This window comes from Oncorhynchus tshawytscha, unplaced genomic scaffold (genome assembly GCF_018296145.1).
Source record: "Oncorhynchus tshawytscha isolate Ot180627B unplaced genomic scaffold, Otsh_v2.0 Un_contig_4682_pilon_pilon, whole genome shotgun sequence".
NCBI classification, from domain to species: Eukaryota; Metazoa; Chordata; class Actinopteri; order Salmoniformes; family Salmonidae; genus Oncorhynchus; species Oncorhynchus tshawytscha.
The window spans coordinates 85,219-105,968 of NW_024609592.1; the positions used below are offsets into that span (position 1 = coordinate 85,219).

The following is a 20,750-nucleotide window of genomic DNA, read 5'->3' on the forward strand; positions in this document are numbered from 1 at the left end:
TCAGATGACACTCATAGGACATCATGTTACACAATACATGTTTTGTTCGATAATGTGCATAATTATATAAAAAAATCTGTTTAAATTGGCACATTACGTGCAGTAATGTTTTGATTCCAAAACATCCAGTGATTTTGCAGAAATACTCATAATAAACACTGATAAAAGATACAACTGTTATTCACAGAATTAAAGATAGACTTCTGAATGCAACAGCTGTGTCAGATTTCAAAAGCATAATCTGAAAACGGGGCTCAGAACCCAAAACAGCCAGAGGAATATCCGCCATTTTGGAGTCAACAAAGTTAGAAATTACACCATAAATATTCACTTACCTTTGATGATCTTCATCAGATGACACTCCCAGGAATCCCAGTTCGACAATAAATGACTGATTTGTTCCATAAAGTTCCATAAATTTTGTCCAAATAGCCACTTGTTGTTAGCGTGTTCAGCCCAGTAATCCATCTTCATGAGGTGCAGGCACTTCGTCCAGACAAAAACTCGGAAAGTTCCGTTACAGTCCTTTAGAAACATGTCAAACGATGTATGGAATCAATCTTTAGGATGTTTTTAACATAAAACATCAATAATGTTCCAACCAGAGAATTCCTTTGTCTGAAAAGAAGCACTGGAACGAGAGGTAACTGTCGGGAGCGCGCGTCATGAGACCAAGGCACTCTGCCAAACCACTGACTCAGAGGTCTCATGAGCCCCTCCTTTATAGTAGAAGCCTCATTCAAGTTTCTAAAGACGGTTGACATCTAGTGGAAGCCGTAGGAAGTGCAACTTTATCCATATCTCAATGTGTATTCGGTAGGCCAAGCTTTGAAAAACTACAAACCATAGATGTCCCACTTCCCGGTTGGATTTCTCTCAGGTTTTCGCCTGCCATATGAGTTCTGTTATACTCACAGACATCATTCAAACAGTTTTAGAAACTTCAGATTGTTTTCTATCCAATACTACTAATAATATGCATATATTAGCATCTGGGACAGAGTAGGAGGCAGTTCACTCTGAGCACGCTATTCATCCAAAAGTGAAAATGCTGCCCCTTATCCCAAAAAGGTTTTAACCAAGGGTTCTGTTAATCAAGTGTTCAGTTAATCGTTAGTTCTGAGAACCAAGTGTTCTGAGAACCAAGTGTTCTGTTAATTGTTACATTGGTTAATCAAGTATTCTGTTAATCAAGTGTTAGTTCTGAAATTCGTCGGGACCAGTGTCCCTTCCATGGGAAAGTTGAGCTAACATATGCTAATCGCATTAGCCTGAGGTTGTAAGTAACAAGAACATTTCCCAGAACATAGACATATCTAATATTGGCAGAAAGCTTAAATGTGTGTTAGCCTAACTGCACTGTCCAATTTACAGTAGCTATTACAGTGAAATAATACCATGCTATGGTTTGAGGAGAGTACACCATTTGGAACAAAAAAAGTTATTAATAAACAAATTAGGCACATTTGGGAAGTCTTGACACAAAATTTTGAACAGAAATGCAATGATTAATTGGATCAGTCTAAAACTTTGCACATACACGGATGCCATCTAGTGGCCAAAATCTAAATTGCATCTGGGCTGGTATAATACACTATGGCCTTTCTCTTGCATTTTAAACATGATGGTACAAAAAGATACAAAAGAACGGTTCATTTTTTTATTTTATTATCTTTTACCAGATCTATTGTGTTATATTCTCCTACATTCCTTTCACATTTCCATAAACTTCAGTGTTTCCTTTCAAATGGTACCAAGAATATGCATATCCTTGATTTAGGGCCTGAGCTACAGGCAGTTAGATTTAGGTATGTAATTTTATGGGAAAATTGAAAAAAAAGGGTCTCGTTCTGTTAATCAAGTGCTTGTTCTGTTAATCAAGTAATCTGAGAATCCATTATCCTGTTCATCAAGTGTTAGTTCGGGTTCATCAAGTGTTAGTTCAGGTTCATCAAGTGTTAGTTCAGGTTCATCAAGTGTTAGTTCAGGTTCATCAAGTGTTAGTTCAGGTTCATCAAGTGTTAGTTCAGGTTCATCAAGTGTTAGTTCAGGTTCATCAAGTGTTAGTTCAGGTTCATCAAGTGTTCTGTAAATTAGTGTCCATTCTGTTAATTAGTGTCCATTCTGTTAATTAGTGTCCATTCTGTTAATTAGTGTCCATTCTGTTAATCAAGTGTTGTTCATCAAGTGTTGGTGCTGTTCATCAAGTGTTGGTGCTGTTCATCAAGAACTGATATGGAAGTCAGACGTAGTTGGAAAGAAACAATACAAAGAGGAAAACATACTAGAGGGCTGTAGATCGGTGCAATAAAAACAAAATAGGCAAAAACTGAACGGACAACAATAAGAAGAGAACGGACAACAATAATAACAGAATGGACAAGTCACCTGAGTTAAAATGTAGCTCCTCTGGGCCTCCTCCATGACCACCAGGCTGGCGTTGATGTAGTCGTTCTCTGTGTTCTCCAGTTTAACTCTGCTATGATCAACTACACAGACAACAACAGAGGAGAGAAGTAATATATGAACAACAAATCCAAGTGAAAGACAAGTTCATGTATTGTATTGCTGCAAAATGAACTGCCTCATTGAGGACAAAGTTTTCTGAATCTGAAGTTGTTATCATACTGCAGTCAATGTGGTACGGTTCAAGACAACAACAAAACCTTTTAAAGAACAAGATATAAAGGAGTATGAAGTCACTTACATGGACTGACATCTCTGTATCGGTTCCGGTTGCGATTTTCTGGATATTTAGCAACTTTTAAAGGACATTCATGGGACTGATTCCGTATTTCCTGCAAACAAACGGTTTAGTCATCACGGACTAATAGACTATGAATTGGTCCTCTATATACCTACTGTACCATGAGGTTTCTGAAGACACACAAGGTCAGACTACTTTAGATATTCACAGAATCAGACCATGTTTAGCTACTGTAGATCCTTTGGTCACACTTGCTGATAGGGTGGAGTATGCTGTGGGAACTCAATGGAGCCTTGTGTATTACTGGTAGGATAATGGTTTTGGTTTGGGGGACTATTTTAGTAGTTTATGAACAGTGGATGACAGAAGAGCAGAAATTCCTTATGGATCAGGAATAATCTCATCCCTAAAAATGATCATGACATAAAGGCAGGTTTCATCAGCACAACTGACTGGTCTGAAACAAGGAGGGGAAACACATTTACGGAGAAAGGCAGTTCATCTTTAGGAGTGTCGTTAAACAAATTAAACACAGCGGATTGCTATCAAATCATGATAACACAATTTGCCACACTAGGCAGGAACCAATGGATGTTTAAAAGGTTAAACCCGTTGACCAACAAATGCAGGAAATAGTTGTAATCTGCGATTCCCCAAATAAACACTTGTGTTAACTAGTTGGCACCACCAGCAAGGGTTTGAAGCTGTTGACAAACGATGTGTTTGTAGCTGTCAATCTAATCTTACTATGGATAAGAGAACAACCGTCAGCCAAATAGCTAGCTAGATAAACCTCTTAGCGAGGATATCGTTAGTAACCGCATGTATGAGCACGCTAAAAACTCCCCTGGCACTCGGCTTTGGAGTCTGGCTGAGTATTGTTGTGCGCCATCGCCGAAAAGACATGTCTAAAGACAGCAAAGTAAAAGGCAACAAGAGAACTAAGCAATAAACATCTGTGCGTATTTCTACAAATAGCTGCTATTTGCGTGCGTAAATAGCAGCTGACACTGGTGCTGCTAGCTGCATCAGCTAAGCTAACAGACAGGCCAACAGCTAGCTAACTTACTATGTATAAGTTCTGCCACCGGCCCTCTGAATCCATGTCCTTAAAGTCCTGGTCCATTTTTAAACTGTTCTTTTATCAATATGGATGATAACTATAAATTATTTAAGTCATTACTTGTTTTAAAACAAAGCCATTCGCCCCCCCCAAAAAAAAAAAAAACGATTACAGACTTTGTCAGTGGAGTTGACGTCTTATACGGGCGTAATGTGCGCGTGCGCCAAACAGGGTCCTTCGGTATCGGGTTTCCCTACTTACCACAGTCATAAACTCCGCCTATTTCTACAACTTCTCATTTTAAACTGTGATTTTGAATCTAGCCTAAACCAAACTGCTAACATTATGCCTAACCGGAAATTAAGACCGGATATATATTTATTTGTATGCATTTTTACGTTATTGACTTTGTGGCTGTGGTAACTAGAGGAAACCTTCGGTATCTTTCAAAAACAAAGATTTTTTTATGTCATTCGAGATAATAAATGCTCACTTTTAAGGCACATAGTGACTGCGGCCTGGTTTCGAGAGAATAATTAATTCATATAGTTTGGGACTATGATATAGTTTGCATCGGCACAATTGGGCAGTCAAATATTATGAAGATAGAGGTGGCGTATTTCAGCTAAAGCTTGGCAGTGAAACGACTTTTTATAAAAATGGCGTCGACCAATGCAACCTGTCCCATAGTATAGTAAACTCACATGTAACGTGGTACATTTGTTGCTACATTTATCGAGCAGACTTTTCCCCAAACAGAAATGTTTGTCGCTCGAAGTATTGCAGCGGACCACAAGGATCTTATTCATGATGTTTCATATGATTTCCATGGCCGGAGAATGGCAACTTGCTCTAGTGACCAAAGTGTCAAGGTAAAGTAAAGAAAGCTCTGAACTAGTTAGCCAGCTAACAACAACAAACCAATCCGTTTGAATCCCCTGGTCTTACATTTACTTTATAAGAACATGCCAGCTAGTTAGTTCTTCCTGGCAAAGCCATCTGTTTGAAATAACCCTATCTCTTCTATCCATCATTTAAGGTGTGGGACAAGAGTGACAACGGAGAGTGGAACTGCACTGCCAGCTGGAAGGTAATGTTTCTATTCTCTTGCACTGCCAGCTGGAAGGTAATGTTTCTATTCTCTTGCACTGCCAGCTGGAAGGTAATGTTTCTATTCTCTTGCACTGCCAGCTGGAAGGTAATGTTTCTATTCTCTTGCACTGCCAGCTGGAAGGTAATGTTTCTATTCTCTTGCACTGCCAGCTGGAAGGTAATGTTTCTATTCTCTTGCACTGCCAGCTGGAAGGTAATGTTTCTATTCTCTTGCACTGCCAGCTGGAAGGTAATGTTTCTATTCTCTTTCACTGCCAGCTGGAAGGTAATGTTTCTATTCTCTTGCACTGCCAGCTGGAAGGTAATGTTAATATTCTCTTTCACTGCCAGCTGGAAGGTAATGTTAATATTCTCTTTCACTGCCAGCTGGAAGGTAGCTAGCTAACGCTTCTGTTCATTTTCAGTTTATCAGTATGACCATCACTATTAGACTAGGGATGCACCAATATGACATTTTGGCCGATACCCAATATTTTACTTGCCAAAAAAACGATACCAATAACCGATTTGAATTTTTTTATTTTTTTTATGTGTGGCCTTTTAAGCATTGTCGTACAGTTAAATAGTTGAAACACACACAGGGACCAAAAAGTTATTTTGTTGGTCATTTATGCATGTCCCCATTACCAGTAAAACTGTCACTGTGTCCGTTTCCATATTGTCCAGCTATGTCTAACATTTCATGTAAACCCTGTTTCTTGTCTGCATCAAAGTAGCAGTCCTTGTACCTAGCATCGAGCATGGTGGCGACCCAGTAAAGAGGCTCAGAGAGAATGCCACCAACTTGCTTGTTCACAGCCTTCAGTACTTTTGCAAGTTTTAACCCCACGGTCTGTGTGGGCAGTTTTGTTGAACAGGCGTTTCAATGCCATGACCGAGGGCATCACGTCTGCTGCAGACGCAGCTCATGAGCTTATTTCTCCAGTCAGTTGTTCGAATGGAGCTAGGTGTGTGTTCCTGTTTCCAATGAGAGTCCACTAGTTTGCTGATTGTTGCAGGTAACTCATTGTCGGCTGCGTAAATGCCAAGCACTCGTTTTTGTTCCAGCAGGCTCTCCATGTAAAAAGTACTGTTCCATCTGTTGGAAATGTCTTGCTTAAGCCTTTTGGTTTTCACTCCAAGCTGCTCCTGTACTGGTTGCAGGCAGCTGTATGTGAGCTGTGAGTGTTTAAAATGACCTACTATCTTCCTACCTGTTGCCACTGTGTCAGATATGCTGCGTTGGGCCAAAACACCTTCGTTCACAGCCAGTTGCAATGTGTGTGTCCCATGCATGGCAAACTCGCCACTCCGCATTGTTCCAAAGCCTTTGTCATGTTAAGTGCATTATCATGTAGCACAGCGTGTACTTTGTTCTTGAAGATTTTCCAAGTTTTAAACATGTTCTCAAATACCATTGAAATGGCAGCAGCGGTATGAGAACCAAGCACATTCTTGAGCAATACGGCTTTCCTCAGTATGAAATCCTGGTCGACCCACTGTGCTGTCAGACTCAGCATGCTCATGGGGCTGACATCACTGGTCCAAATGTCATTTGTGAAGCTAATAGCAGTGACGCCCATAGCAAGTAGCTCATGGATGTGCGTTTCAACAATACTGTGTAACTCCATTAGGGTAACATCTGAAAAATAGCGCCTACTTGGTAGTGTGTACTGGGGCCCGAGGTGCTCAACCAGTCGGCGAAAGCCTGTCATCCACGACAGAGAACGGTTGGTTGTCAAGGGCAATGAATTCCATATCTTGGCGTTAATGGATTTTGCCTTAAAGTTGTCCTGCTGAAATTTTCTTACGCTTTCAAATGACTGCTCGACTTGAACTCGTTTAGTTGTTGGAAGTGTGCGCTTTTGTTATAAGTAGTTGCTGAATGTCTGGATGGGATGCACTTGCAAATGAGTAATTAGGTTTGTGTTATTGAAAGATTTCATTTTCTCCCCTCGTGAAATAATAGCAGCACAAACGTTGCATATGGCCTTTTTGTTATCTTCCTTTGAAATTAACAAAATATCCCACTATGTCTGCTGTATGGATCTAAGTTAGGAATGCTGTGTAGCGTCATTATGTCATCTACCTACGTTATACAGGTATGCATGTCAGCTTCAACATCGGTTTCGCACATCGACGTTAAAGAATACATGGAGCCGATGACGATTTTGGCATTGTTAGTTAATATCGGCCAATTCCGATATGCTTACCGACTATATCGTGCATCCCTAAATTGGACACATTTCACAAGAGACAAACGCAGTATAATTTTTCTGCTGAAGAAAAGTCTGAACTAATTAGACTACATAAAAACAAATGCTTTTGCTTTATTGTATGTTCAAAGCGGAGGTGGTGGAGGCAGGGCTGTTGATGACATCTTTATTCTCTCTGTCCAGACCCATAGTGGATCAGTATGGAGGGTGACCTGGGCCCATCCAGAGTTTGGTCAGGTGCTGGCCTCCTGCTCCTTCGACCGGACCGCTGCTGTGTGGGAGGAGATCGTTGGGGAGTCCAATGACAAACAGCGAGGACTCAGTCACTGGGTGAGAATTGAGAAGGAAAGAGCCAGTTAGAGGACAAGTTTACCCAAAATCCAGAAACTGCAAAGTGATTCCATGTGAAACTAGTTTAAGTGGAGTTTTCCCCCTCTTTTAAAGCAGTGTGACAAAAACAACAGAGTTACACATGGAATAAACAAACATATAGTCAATAACACAATAGAAAAATGTATTTACAGTGTGTGCAAATGTAGTAAGATTAGGGGGGTAAGGCAATAAATAGACCGTGGATGCAAAGTAATTATAATTTAGAATTAACACTGGAGTGATAGATGTGCAAGTAGAGATACTAGTGTGAAAAAGAGCAAAATAAATAACAATATGGGGATGAGGTAGTTGGGTTGGCTATTTACAGATTGGCTGTGAACATTGATTGGTAAGCTGTTCTGACGGCTGATGCTTAAAGTTAGTGAGGGAGTTATAAGTCTCCAGCTTCAGTGATTTTCATTCCAGTCATTGGCAGAAGAGAACTGGAAGGAAAGGCGGCCAAAGGAGGTGTTTGCTTTGGGGATGACCAGAGTTTGCCCTCCCCCTGTAGTGCTGTATTGAAACAGCTGATGTTGCTGGACGCTGGGCTCGCTCTGCTCGGTTGCCAGTGAATTCATGATTCAGAAATCCCTGAAGTGTGGACAAATTGTTGTTTTATTGAAAGCATACGGCCGAATTAGCTATTTTTGTCAAAAGTACGATCAGTTTTGAGTCAGGAAATGTGTACTTCTCCACCTAAAACATTTGTGATTATTTGATATCATTATTTTATGTAGCCAACTGCTACGGTAGCAGAAATGGGTGACAAGTGTGTATGTGCACCCTCGTGGGGGTAAGCCTGTTGCGGAGATCTTTGGGGGGAGAAGGAGCTGGTGCGAAAGTTGAGTTAGGCATATAGCAGGTAAAGTTAGATACCCGTGGTGGAGAAAGAGATGGCAGTAAGAACAAGCTAGTTTTCTGATCCCTTGCTGCACTTTATACAGGACAATAAGGGAAGAAGGCACCGAATTGCACTGTTTTCCGATAAAAGACACACAGAGATGCAGAAGATGGTTTGGAGCAATTTAGAAATGGCAATTATGATGTAAATACTCCTGCAGCCAACCTTGCATCGCTGCGTGTGAAGCAAGTACTTGAACGACGAGGCATATGAACGAGCTATGCAATCTGAAATGACAAAAAAAAACGAAGGATACTGAAAGATGCAGCTGTTGCTACTGTATGTCCATGTCTGGATCTGGAGCAGTGATACTATATGTCAGGATCTGGAGCAGTGATACTATATGTCTGGATCTGGAGCAGTGATACTATATGTCTGGATCTGGACCAGTGATACTATATGTCTGGATCTGGACCAGTGATACTATATGTCTGGAGCAGTGATACTATATGTCTGGAGCAGTGATACTATATGTCTGGATCTGGACCAGTGATACTATATGTCTGGATCTGGAGCAATGATACTATATGTCTGGATCTGGAGCAATGATACTGGATCTGGAGCAGTGATACTATATGTCCATGTCTGGATCTGGACCAGTGTTACTATATGTCTGGATCTGGAGCAGTGATACTATATGTCTGGATCTGGAGCAGGTATACTATATGTCCATGACTGGATCTGTAGCAGTGATACTGGATCTGGAGCAGTGTTACTATATGTCTGGATCTGGACCAGTGATACTATATGTCCATGACTGGATCTGGAGCAGTGTTACTATATGTCTGGATCTGGACCAGTGATACTATATGTCCATGACTGGATCTGGAGCAGTGTTACTATATGTCTGGAGCAGTGTTACTATATGTCTGGAGCAGTGTTACTATATGTCTGGAGCAGTGATACTATATGTCTGGAGCAGTGATACTATATGTCTGGATCTGGAGCAGTGTTACTATATGTCTGGATCTGGACCAGTGATACTATATGTCTGGATCTGGACCAGTGATACTATATGTCTGGATCTGGACCAGTGATACTATATGTCTGGATCTGGACCAGTGATACTATATGTCTGGTTCTGGACCAGTGATACTATATGTCTGGATCTGGTGCAGTTTTACTAGATGTCTGGATCTGGAGCAGCGATACTATATGTCTGGAGCAGTGATGCTATATGTCTGGAGCAGTGATGCTATATGTCTGGATCTGGACCAGTGATACTATATGTCTGGATCTGGAGCAGTGTTACTATATGTCTGGATCTGGAGCAGGGATACTATATGTCTGGATCTGGAGCAGTGATACTATATGTCTGGATCTGGACCAGTGATACTATATGTCTGGAGCAGTGATACTATATGTCTGGATCTGGAGCAGGGATACTATATGTCTGGATCTGGACCAGTGATACTATATGTCTGGATCTGGACCAGTGATACTATATGTCTGGTTCTGGACCAGTGATACTATATGTCTGGTTCTGGACCAGTGATACTATATGTCTGGATCTGGAGCAGTGATACTATATGTCTGGATCTGGAGCAGTGATACTGGATCTGGAGCAGTGCCAAAATTCAAAGGTTTGCTTGAGAAGGCAACAAAGCAAGTGGACGCTGCAGGGGTATGTTGCCCAGCCTGATTCTTACCGTTGGAGGTATGTAGCCTTGCCTGATTCTTGATGTTGGAGGTATGTAGCCTTGCCTGATTCTTGATGTTGGAGGTATGTATCCTTGCCTGATTCTTGATGTTGGAGGTGTTATTGTGTTATTACCATTACACCATATCATGTAAACATAGAGGCCTAGGATTTTTAAGGGCATAAGGTGCTGATTCTATGTAGCAGGGATTCCCCCCCGAGGTTGCACATTAGCAGTTGTTACCCATCTCCACTGCTGTGGCTGTCGGCTACTTAAAACATTTCTATAAAATAATCACACGTTTTAGGTGGGAAAGTACACATTTTCTGACTCATAGTACTTTTCTTATTTTTTTGACAAAAATAGCTCATTCGGCTGTACCCTTTCAATAAAACAACAATTTGTCCACACTTCAGGGATTTCTGAATCATGAATTCACTGGCAACGGAGCAGAGCGAGGCCTGCATCCAGCAACAGCAGCTGTTTCAGTACAGCACTACAGGGGGAGGGCAAACTCCACTGAACTAGTTTCAATGTATGGAACCACTTAAGAGTTTCTGGATTTTGGGTCAACTTCTCCTTTAACAGAGAGGACTCAGTCACTGGGTGAGAAATGTGGAGGAGAGAGTCTGGCTCGGTGAACAGAGAGGACTCAGTAACCGGGTGAAAGGTGGAGTCTAGATCAGTTAAGAGACAGCCCAGAGTGTCGACTGGCCCGGCCCCGGGGGGCAACTAATCCTTACCCAGCCCTGCTGTCCCTCTCCCTGTGCGTCTCCTCCTCACACTCCTGTCTCTTTCCAGATCAAGAGGACCACTCTGGTGGACAGCAGAACGTCGGTGACTGACGTGAAGTTTGCTCCTAAACACATGGGTCTGATGCTGACCACGTGCTCAGCAGATGGGGTTATGAGGGTCTACGAGGCTCCAGACGTGATGAACCTCAGCCAGTGGTCCCTGCAACAGGAGATCTCCTCTAAACTCAGCTGCTCCTGTATCTCCTGGAGCCCCTCCAGGTTGAGCCCTCCTATCATTTAGCAAACCATACTCAGATTTATCAGAACTAACTTGCATTCAACACATGGGTATGTTCAAGATATGTGGGCAGTACCGACCCAACAGACCCATTGTCTCTCTGTGTAGACCTGTGTGGAAATGAGGACAGTAGTGAGTGGTCTGAGCACAGAACATTGTTCTGACCACTAGGTGGTGGTCAACACCACAGTAGTTATGTTTCTTGTTGCTATGTTAAGAAGGAGTGGAAGCTCCCATGCTCCATTGTGGCTGCACCTCATCAGAGGTGATTGTTAGTTTGTAGAGTATAACTGTGTGGCTGCATGTTGAAACACAAGGAAGAGACAAACCTGCTGTACCTAGAACATCATCATCATCCAATGGTTGTGCTTGCAGTTCCCGTGCCCACGCCCCCATGATAGCAGTGGGCTCTGATGACAGCAACACAGCATACAGCGGGAAAGTTCACATCTATGAATACATTGAAAACACAAGGTTTGTATCATGGTAGCACCACCTCTCCTCATCCCATTTCACACATCTGTGCCTAACCTAATGGCATTGCTATCTAACAGCTACCTACACCTTGCCCTGACGCATGGCTGGAGACCTAGGCTGTGTCCCAAATTTCACCTAGTGTCCCTATGGACCCTGGTCAAACAGGCTGCCATTTGGTACTCCACTATAGGAGCCATGTCTCAGGATAAACAACCCGAGACTCCACTATAGGAGCCATGTCTCAGGGCAGACTGCCACCATGTTGTGATTCAATACATGGAGTCTGAATAGCTTCTTCTTATGGTCTGTTGTCGAAAGGAAGTATATGAATCCCATGTTTTATTGATTATTCTCTTTTATCAGGAAGTATGCTAAGGCAGAAAATCTGATGACGGTGACGGATCCAGTCCATGACATTGCCTTTGCTCCCAACTTGGGACGCTCTTTTCACGTGCTCGCCATCGCCACCAAAGACGTACGCATCTTCAAGCTGATACCACTGAGGTGAGTTTATTTAAAGGACATGCTCCTACACGCATCCAGTAGCAAGATCTCTTCTAAGACAGGATTCACAACCAGCCAGGTCACAGTGGAGCATCTTCATGCTGGTTAGTGTTTGCAGTGCAAGTCATTTCCAGGCTGACTCGGTGTGAGTTCTTAACTGATGTTTCGGAAGTGATCATTGTATCTTTTGTCACCCCTAAACAAATATCCTACTTGATTGTCTGGTGTCCTGATCACATCCCTGTTCTACAGGAGATAGGTCATAGCATCCTCCGATCCCACTAAGCTGGAGGTCTTGGCCCAGTTTTACCCTATCTTCTAACCCTATCCTGCTGGTCTCTGTGTTTCTACAGGAAAGAGTCTGCAGTGGGGTCGTCTGGTCCCACTAAGCTGCAGGTTCAGATCCTGGCCCAGTTTGACAACCACAACTCCCAGGTGTGGAGAGTCTCCTGGAACATCAGCAGCACCCTGCTTGCCTCCTCAGGGGATGATGGCTGTGTCCGGCTCTGGAAAGGTAGAGTGGATAGACCTGGTGTTTAGTGTAGACCTGGTGTTAGTGTAGAACAATTTATCCGTGGAGCTACAATCCTCTGGCGACACAAATTTTTAAAGTTGTGTATCGTCTGCATAGCAGTAAATTAATGCTGTGCTTTCTGATAACACAGCCAAGGGGTAACATGTATAAACTGAACAGAACCGGACCCCAAATCAAACCTTTTGGAACGCCGCTTGTGATATGTATTTTCTCTGAGTTATGTTCAGCAAGGGTGACAAACTCTCGACCTGTTAAATTGGTCCTAAACCAATTTAGAACTGGACCGGATAGGTCAACTCACTTCTCAAGTCTGTCCAGAACGACATTATGGTCAACTGCGTGAAAGGCAGGACTTAAATCCAAGAGTACAAGGACAGAGAGCTGTTTGGAATCTGTGTTGGCTCAAATAATTGACCACTTTAACTAAGGCTATCTCTGTGCTGTGGTGGGCACGTAAAACTGATTTTGAAATGTTTCTAATATACAGGTGGCACTTAAAAAAAAAAATTAGCTTTTTGAACACCAATTTCTCCAGAATTTTGCTTAAGAATGAAAGCGCTAAAGAATCTAGATTACTTTTCTTCAGGAGTTTCACCATAGCAGTTGTTAGTGCAGAAAATTTCTGTGGACCGGGAGGGATTAACAATGGTTTGCACTGCTTCATATATGCAATAAAAACTGTTTTGCAGAAGGTGGTGGGGATAGGATCAATAAGGCAGGTAGAAGGCTTAAGTTGTGATGTCACTTTCCTGAGCATGTCAACCAGGGAAAATAAATCCATAGTGCCTTTGTGTGGTAGGCTAGGGCACATATCAAACTTCTCATTAGGTCTTGCTTGACTGATACACAGCCTAATGTTTGTTATCTGATCTCTGAAATATGCCGCAAATTCATCACATTTTAATGTGGAGTAAAGTTTACATATGTTTGAGGGGGTATGATTTATCAGGCCATGAATGGTCAAGAAGAGCACTCTAATTATTCTGATTTAATAGTAATGAAGGTAGAAATGCCAGACATGCTCATGTTGCTCTAAAAGAATATCATAATGGACCTGCAACTTTGACTTTCTCTATGTCACACCCTGACCATAGTTTACTTTGTATATTTCTATGTTTTGGTTGGTCAGGGTGTGAGCTCAGTGGGCATTCTATGTTTCATGTCTAGTTTGTCTATTTCTATGTCTGGCCTGATATGGTTCTCAATCAGACGCAGGTGTTAGTCATTGTCTCTGATTGGGAACCATATTTAGGTAGCCTGGGTTTCACTGTGTGTTTGTGGGTGATTGTTCCTGTCTTTGTGTTTGCACCAGATAGGGCTGTTTCAGTTTTCACATTTCATTATTTTGTAGTTTCTTTATGTATAGTTTCTTCCTTCATTAAAATAACATGAATCATCATCACGCCGCATTTTGGTCCAACTCTCCTTCACCACAAGAGAACCGTTACACTCTACTTCTGCTCTGCCTTTCTGCAATTTCTCTTTAATTGATTAGTTTCCTCACTCGTCCAATGGGCTCTGTTTGGATGTGTCCTTTTTCAACCGTACTGGAGTTATGGCATCAATGGTTGCCCTTAATTTAATATTAAAGTTATTTACTAAATCATCACAAGAGGAAGGCAGAATAGGTGGTGGAGTATTGTTCATACACTCAATCAAATCTGTAGCAACTTCAGAGGTCAGATAGTGTTTCTTAATATTGTGTTCAGTATTACCCTGAGCTAAGGGCAATAAGGTAGTAAAACATCCACAGAGGTGATCAGATAAAGCAACATCAACAATAGAGGATATGTCAATAGAAAGCCCCTTGGTAATAACCAGGTCCAGTAGAAAGCCCCTTGGTAATAACCAGGTCCAGAGTATTTGTTTGGTTATGGGTGGGCCCAGTAGAAAGCCCCTTGGTAATAACCAGGTCCAGAGTATGGGTGGGCCCAGTAGAAAGCCCCTTGGTTATAACCAGGTCCAGAGTATGGCTGTGGTTATAGGTGGGCCAAGGAACATGTTGGATAAAGTCCATAGAGCTCAAAATATTCATAAATTAAATGGCCTTGGAGTCAGTCTTTCAACATGAATATTAAAATCACCCAACACAATGATTTCACCATAGTTCAAGGACAATAGACAATAGTTCAGAGAAATGACATTTAAACAGTATAGCATGATGCTCAAAAGACCCAAGGACACCAATCAAAATGTCCTTACCGCTGAGAGCATTAGTACAAATAGTCTGTCCCCCACAATCCTTTTCCCTGTTTTGATCAAGTATGGAAAGAGTATGAAAAGCTGTAGTCTGGAGGGAGGCTTCAATAAGAGCGGCATTACAGTATGAAGACAGCCATGTTTCAGTGAGAAACATGAAATCAACTTCGCGCTCAGCAATGATTTCATTCACGGGAAAGGTTTTATTACATTTAAAATATTCAATGTGTGGGCCACCCTGCCCCTGGGGCATCTGCCTAGATGTAACCAACGGAATAACAAAAACATTATTAATGTTACAACCACATTTTTTGATCGAATCGAACAACAGTTTGTGTAGACTCACCGGAAGGAAGAGTTAAAGGAACAAACATTAGGGTATTAGTCCTCTGTTGGTTATTCTGACACTGGAGCACTACCTGACCCTGTCTGTCAATCTCTAAAACAGTTGTGATGTTGATGGACATAATCCTGGAGCCCCTGTGGTTATGGTGTATCCTGTCTCTTAAAAAGTGCTGGTTGCTCCCACCGCAAATCAATTTTGTCACTAAAAGAGACTTTCCTGTCGTTGTAAAGTTTCTTCGGGTACTCGGTCAGGGCAAAGAGTTAGCTGAAATGTTCAGAACCCCTTATTTTTCGCTGTGCTAGCGAGGGTGTTTAAAAATGTTTGTCGTCCTCCCTCAGTTCCTCAGATTGCATAAAATTAAGGTTGTTAAAACCTAATTGAGTGACAATGGTGTCAATATTGGAGTAGTTGACCAGAACCGTGGGCAGGAGGGAGTTGATGTCATGAACATGGGCTCCTGGGTGACAGTGGACCATGGTCGGTCCACAGATCGTAGGCAGGCCAAAATCTGTTACCATCGAGCACCTTGCTGGGCTCCTCAGGGGATGACTGCTGTGTCAGGCTCTGGAAAAGTAGAATAATATTAGTGCAGTGGCTTGCGAAAGTGTTCACCCCCTTGGCATTTTTCCTATTTTGTTGCCTTACAACCTGGAATTAAAATGCATTTTTGGGGGGGATTGTATCATTTGATTTACAACATGCCTACCACTTTGAAGATGCTAAATATTTTTATTGTGAAACAAATGAGAAATTAAATAAACAAAAAAACAGAACTTGAGCGTGCATAACTTAAACTCCCTCAAAGTCGATACTTTGTAGAGCCACCTTTTGCAGCAATTACAGCTGCAAGCCTTTTGGGGTATGTTTCTATAAGCTTAGCCCATGCCTGTTCTTCAAAGAAAAACAGCTCCAGCTCCTTCAAGTTGGATAGGTTCTGCTGGTGTACAGCAACCTTTAAGTCATACCACAGATTCTCAATTGGATTGAGGTCTGGGCTTTGACTGGGCATTCCAATACATTTAAATGTTAACCCCTTAAACTACTCGAGTGTTGCTTTAGCAGTATGCTTAGGGTCATTGTCCTGCTGGAAGGTAAACCTCTGTCCCAGTCTCAAATCTCTGGAAGACTGAAACAGGTTTCCCTCAAGATTTTCCCTGTATTTAGCACCATCCATCATTCCTTCAATTCTGACCAGTTTCCCTGCCGATGGAAAAACATCCCCATGGTGCTCTTGGGGTGATGAGAGGTGTTGGGTTTTTGCCAGACACCTTTGTTCCTTAATGGCCAAAAATCTCAATTTTAGTCTCATCTGACCAGAGTACCTTCTTCCGTATGTTTGGGGAGTCTCCCACATGCCTTTTGGCGAACACCAAACGTGTTTGCTTATTTTCTTCTTTATATAATGGCTTTTTCTGGCCACTCTTCTCTCTGTGTGTGTGTGTGTGTGTGTGTGTGTGTGTGTGTGTGTGTGTGTGTGTGTGTGAACAAAGGGAACAAAGGGGTGAATACATATACACACACCACTTTTCTGTTTTTTGGGGGGGGGTTTAAACCTTTTTTTTTTTCAATTCACTTCTTCATGAATTTGAACTTTTGTTTTGAAATCCAAATAAGTAAATAAAAAACATTTAAATTACAGGTTGTAATGGAACAAAAAGGAAAAATGCCAAGGGGATTAATAATTTATATACTTAGTAGTGTACAGTTGAAGACTGAAGTTTACATACACTTAGGTTGGAGTCATTAAAACTAGTTTCTCAACCACTCCACACATTTCTTGTTAACAAACTATAGTTTTGGCAAGTCTGTTAGGACATCTACTTTGCATGACAGTTTTTCCAACAATTGTTTACAGACATATTATTTCACTTATAATTCACTATCACAATTCCAGTTTATCAGAAGTTTACATACACTAAGTTGACTGTGCCTTTAAACAGCTTGGAAAATTCCAGAAACGGATGGCTTTAGAAGCTTCTGATTGGCTAATTGACATCATTTGAGTCAATTGGAGGTGTACCTGTGGATGTATTTCAAGGCCTACCTTCAAACTCATTGCCTCTTTGCTTGGCATCATGGGAAAATCAAAAGAAATCAGCTAAGACAGTATGTCAGTATGTACCTAGTGGAGTGTCAGTATGTACCTAGTGGAGTGTCAGTATGTACAGTGGGGCAAAAAGTATTTAGTCAGCCACCAATTGTGCAAGTTCTCCCACTTAAAGAGATGAGAGGCCTGTAATTTTCATCATAGGTACACTTCAACTATGACAGACAAAATGAGAAAAACAAATCCAGAAAATCACATATAAACACTATACAGTAGTTCTCATATAAACACTATACAGTAGTTCTCATATAAACACTATACAGTAGTTCTCATATAAACACTATACAGTAGTTCTCATGTATACAGTAGTTTTCATGTATACAGTAGTTTTCATGTATACAGTAGTTCTCATGTATACAGTAGTTTTCATGTATACAGTAGTTTTCATGTATACAGTAGTTTTCATGTATACAGTAGTTTTCATGTATACAGTAGTTTTCATGTATACAGTAGTTCTCATGTATACAGTAGTTCTCATGTATACAGTAGTTCTCATATAAACAGTATACAGTAGGTGTCTCAAAGATGTCAGCCTTCTTCATCCATCCTTTTGACTCTGCTCTCTCCTCTCTTTCTCCCTGTCCTTTGTCATCTCCGTGTCTATCTCTCTCCCCAGCCAACTACATGGATAACTGGAAGTGTACAGCCATCCTGAGAGGAGATGGTAGCCCAGTGGCGGGCTCTTCCAGTCAGGCTGCAGTCCCCAGCACAGCAGGGGGACCACAACATGTCCTGCTACAAGCATCCTCCGCTGGAAGGTAGGGTCTGATTGATTGATTTGGAGAAGGCTGCTCCAGCCTGAGACAACACATGCTTAAAAAAATACTGGAGGATAAAAACACAATAGAGCTGGAAGGGTTATTTCCATTGTGGTCCTAGGTTCATCCAAGCATGTTACACAATATTAACAGTAATAAATTAATAATTTATATAAATGATCAGAGCATTCTAGGAAGTCCTTGAGGCTTTCCAAGAACTGACATTTGCATTCTGTTTGGTTTCCTCTGTTGTGAGTCATTTGTATGGAGAGGAATGTATAGATCTAGAGCTATGAATTATGAAGGTCTAGTTTGGATAATAGACAACTGTGAAGTGTCTGGTCATTAGTTGCGTCAATTCCTTGACTTTAGACTCTCATTGTTTAATTTTAATTGACACGTTCAAGTAATACTTAGAATTAATCTCTGTTAGTAAAATACCTGTGAGTCAGAACATGACGTTCCTGTGTAAAACCATGTCTGACTGATAGATGATTGGTTTGCTTTTCTTGTGTTTCCTTTAACAGAAAGAAAGCTCAGCTGATACCTGGCTAACGGAGTGGCTTGATGCTGCTGCTTGTTGCATGAACACACACACACACACACACACACACACACACACACAGGAATGGAAAGGGAACTCCCTCACCCTACAGACCAACCTCCCAGAAACACCTCTGAACCCTTTTTTTATGCTAATCAAGAACCACACTGACTCCTAGATCAGGGTTCTAGATCAAAGTTCCAGGGTGGGTTTATGTCAATATTGACTGTTATGCTACTGAATGAAGTATCCTTTTGGGGTGTACCTGACTGGTTGGTGTTTATCTGACTGGTTGGGGCATTATGGGGGGTCTGATATTTTGCTGTAGAACTACATGGGAGTATGGGTTTAGGTGTGGTGAGAGAGAGAGAGAGAGAGAGAGAGAGAGAGAGGGGGAACCACTGGTGACATTGCGGTGGGTTCTAAGACATAATGGGTGGGTTTAGGTGTGGTGAGAGAGGGAACCACTGGTGACATTGCGGTGGGTTCTAAGACATAATTTAGAGTAACTTTACAAAAATGTCTCGGTTTCCCAGAAATCCAGGTTGGAACATTCCTGGAATTAGGAGAGAATAAACAGGAAATCCCAGAACCTTTTTTTTTCTTCTTCAAAACCAGGGAACTTGCAACCCTAAGTTTTGCAACCCTAAGTGGGTTCTAGTGAGTTCTAGGTAATATTTTGGAGGGTTCTGCATAATGTAAATTACCCTGTGGTTCTGCCTGGTGGATGAGGTGGTTCTGCCTGACTGACTGACTGGTGGATGAGGTGGTTCTTACTGACTGACTGACTGGTGGATGAGGTGGTTCTTACTGACTGACTGGTGGATGAGGTGGTTCTGCCTGACTGACTGACTGGTGGATGAGGTGGTTCTGCCTGACTGACTGACTGGTGGATGAGGTGGTTCTGACTGACTGGTGGATGAGGTGGTTCTGACTGGTGGATGAGGTGGTTCTGCCTGGCTGACTGGTGGATGAGAAGACAACGTCTGAGACTAACGTTAAAATCTTTGGGGCGATGAATAATTTATGAAAAGCAATTAATTCTGTATAATAAAGTTTGTTTAATCCAGTGTTTTCACAGTCTCTTGGTGCATGGTGTTCAACTGGGTTGGTGGTCAAGTGTACACTGATGTTTCATACTCATTTGCATTTCATTTTTCATTCACCTATTCATTCAATCTTTTTTATTTAAAAAAAAGCAATGTTTTTTTTACGTGGGAAGTGGTCTGAAACTGTTTTTTTTTTTTTTTTTCGCAGCTTTGACCTACTACAGTAGCTATGTTGATCTAATGTACTCCAAACTATGTGTAGGCAGGTTGCTTAGGTTTCAAACCTTCTCAAACAGCCTAATTCATAGTCTTAGAGGAGGTGCTCCCACAATCATGTGATTTGTTCCCCATACAAGGTAAAACTGCACTATGACCCAGTAAAGACTACCACCACACTGTGACTGCACTATGACCCAGTAAAGACCACCACCACACTGTGACTGCACTATGACCTAGTAAAGACCACCACCACACTGACTGCACTATGACCCAGTAGACTACCAGCACACTGTGACTGCACTATGACCCAGTAGACTACCACCACACTGTGACTGCACTATGACTCTGTCGACTCCACCACCACACTGTGACTGCACTATGACTCTGTCGACTCCACCACCACACTGTGACTGCACTATGACTCTGTCGACTCCACCACCACACTGACTGCACTATGACTCTGTCGACTCCACCAACACACTGTGACTGCACTATGACTCTGTCGACTCCACCACCACACTGTGACTGCACTATGACTCTGTCGACTCCACCACACTGTGACTACACTATGACCCAGTAGACTACCACCACACTATGACTCTGTCGACTCCACCACCACACTGACTGCACTATGACTCTGTCGACTCCACCAACACACTGTGACTGCACTATGACTCTGTCGACTCCACCACCACACTGTGACTGCACTATGACTCTGTCGACTCCACCAACACACTGTGACTGCACTATGACTCTGTCGACTCCACCAACACACTGTGACTGCACTATGACCCAGTAGACTACCATCACACTGTGACTACACTATGACCCAGTAGACTACCACCACACTGTGACTACACTATGACTTTGCTGCATTATGCCACAATTAATAACAGAAGTGTTAATTACATTTTGCTAAGGAGAAAGCTTGATGGTGTCTACTCTCTCCTCATATTCACCATCTTCTGCTGTATTCTGTTACTGTTTGT

General features: G+C 42.0%; 2 protein-coding genes across 2 annotated transcripts in view; one reads left to right on the plus strand and one right to left on the minus strand.

The window, feature by feature from the left end:
- ptpn2b (protein tyrosine phosphatase non-receptor type 2b) overlaps positions 1-3,957 on the minus strand; it is a 31,779-nt gene extending 27,822 nt beyond the window's left edge. Inside the window, exons 1-3 of the mRNA XM_024395184.2 lie at positions 3,777-3,957; positions 2,708-2,798; positions 2,389-2,489 (exon numbers count right to left, since the gene is read on the minus strand). Coding sequence (XP_024250952.1) covers positions 2,389-2,489; positions 2,708-2,798; positions 3,777-3,833 — 249 coding nt within the window. The 5' untranslated portion in view covers positions 3,834-3,957. The remainder of the gene's footprint in view (positions 1-2,388; positions 2,490-2,707; positions 2,799-3,776) is intronic.
- Positions 3,958-4,048: 91 nt separating this feature from the next.
- On the plus strand, positions 4,049-19,567 carry seh1l (SEH1-like (S. cerevisiae)). The gene is made up of 9 exons (XM_024395185.2): positions 4,049-4,642; positions 4,810-4,860; positions 7,262-7,408; positions 10,793-11,004; positions 11,399-11,497; positions 11,864-12,004; positions 12,358-12,518; positions 17,808-17,949; positions 18,477-19,567. Exons 1-9 carry the CDS (start codon positions 4,532-4,534, stop codon positions 18,502-18,504), a joined length of 1,092 nt encoding a protein of 363 aa, XP_024250953.1. The 5' UTR covers positions 4,049-4,531; the 3' UTR covers positions 18,505-19,567.
- Positions 19,568-20,750: the final 1,183 nt, after the last annotated feature.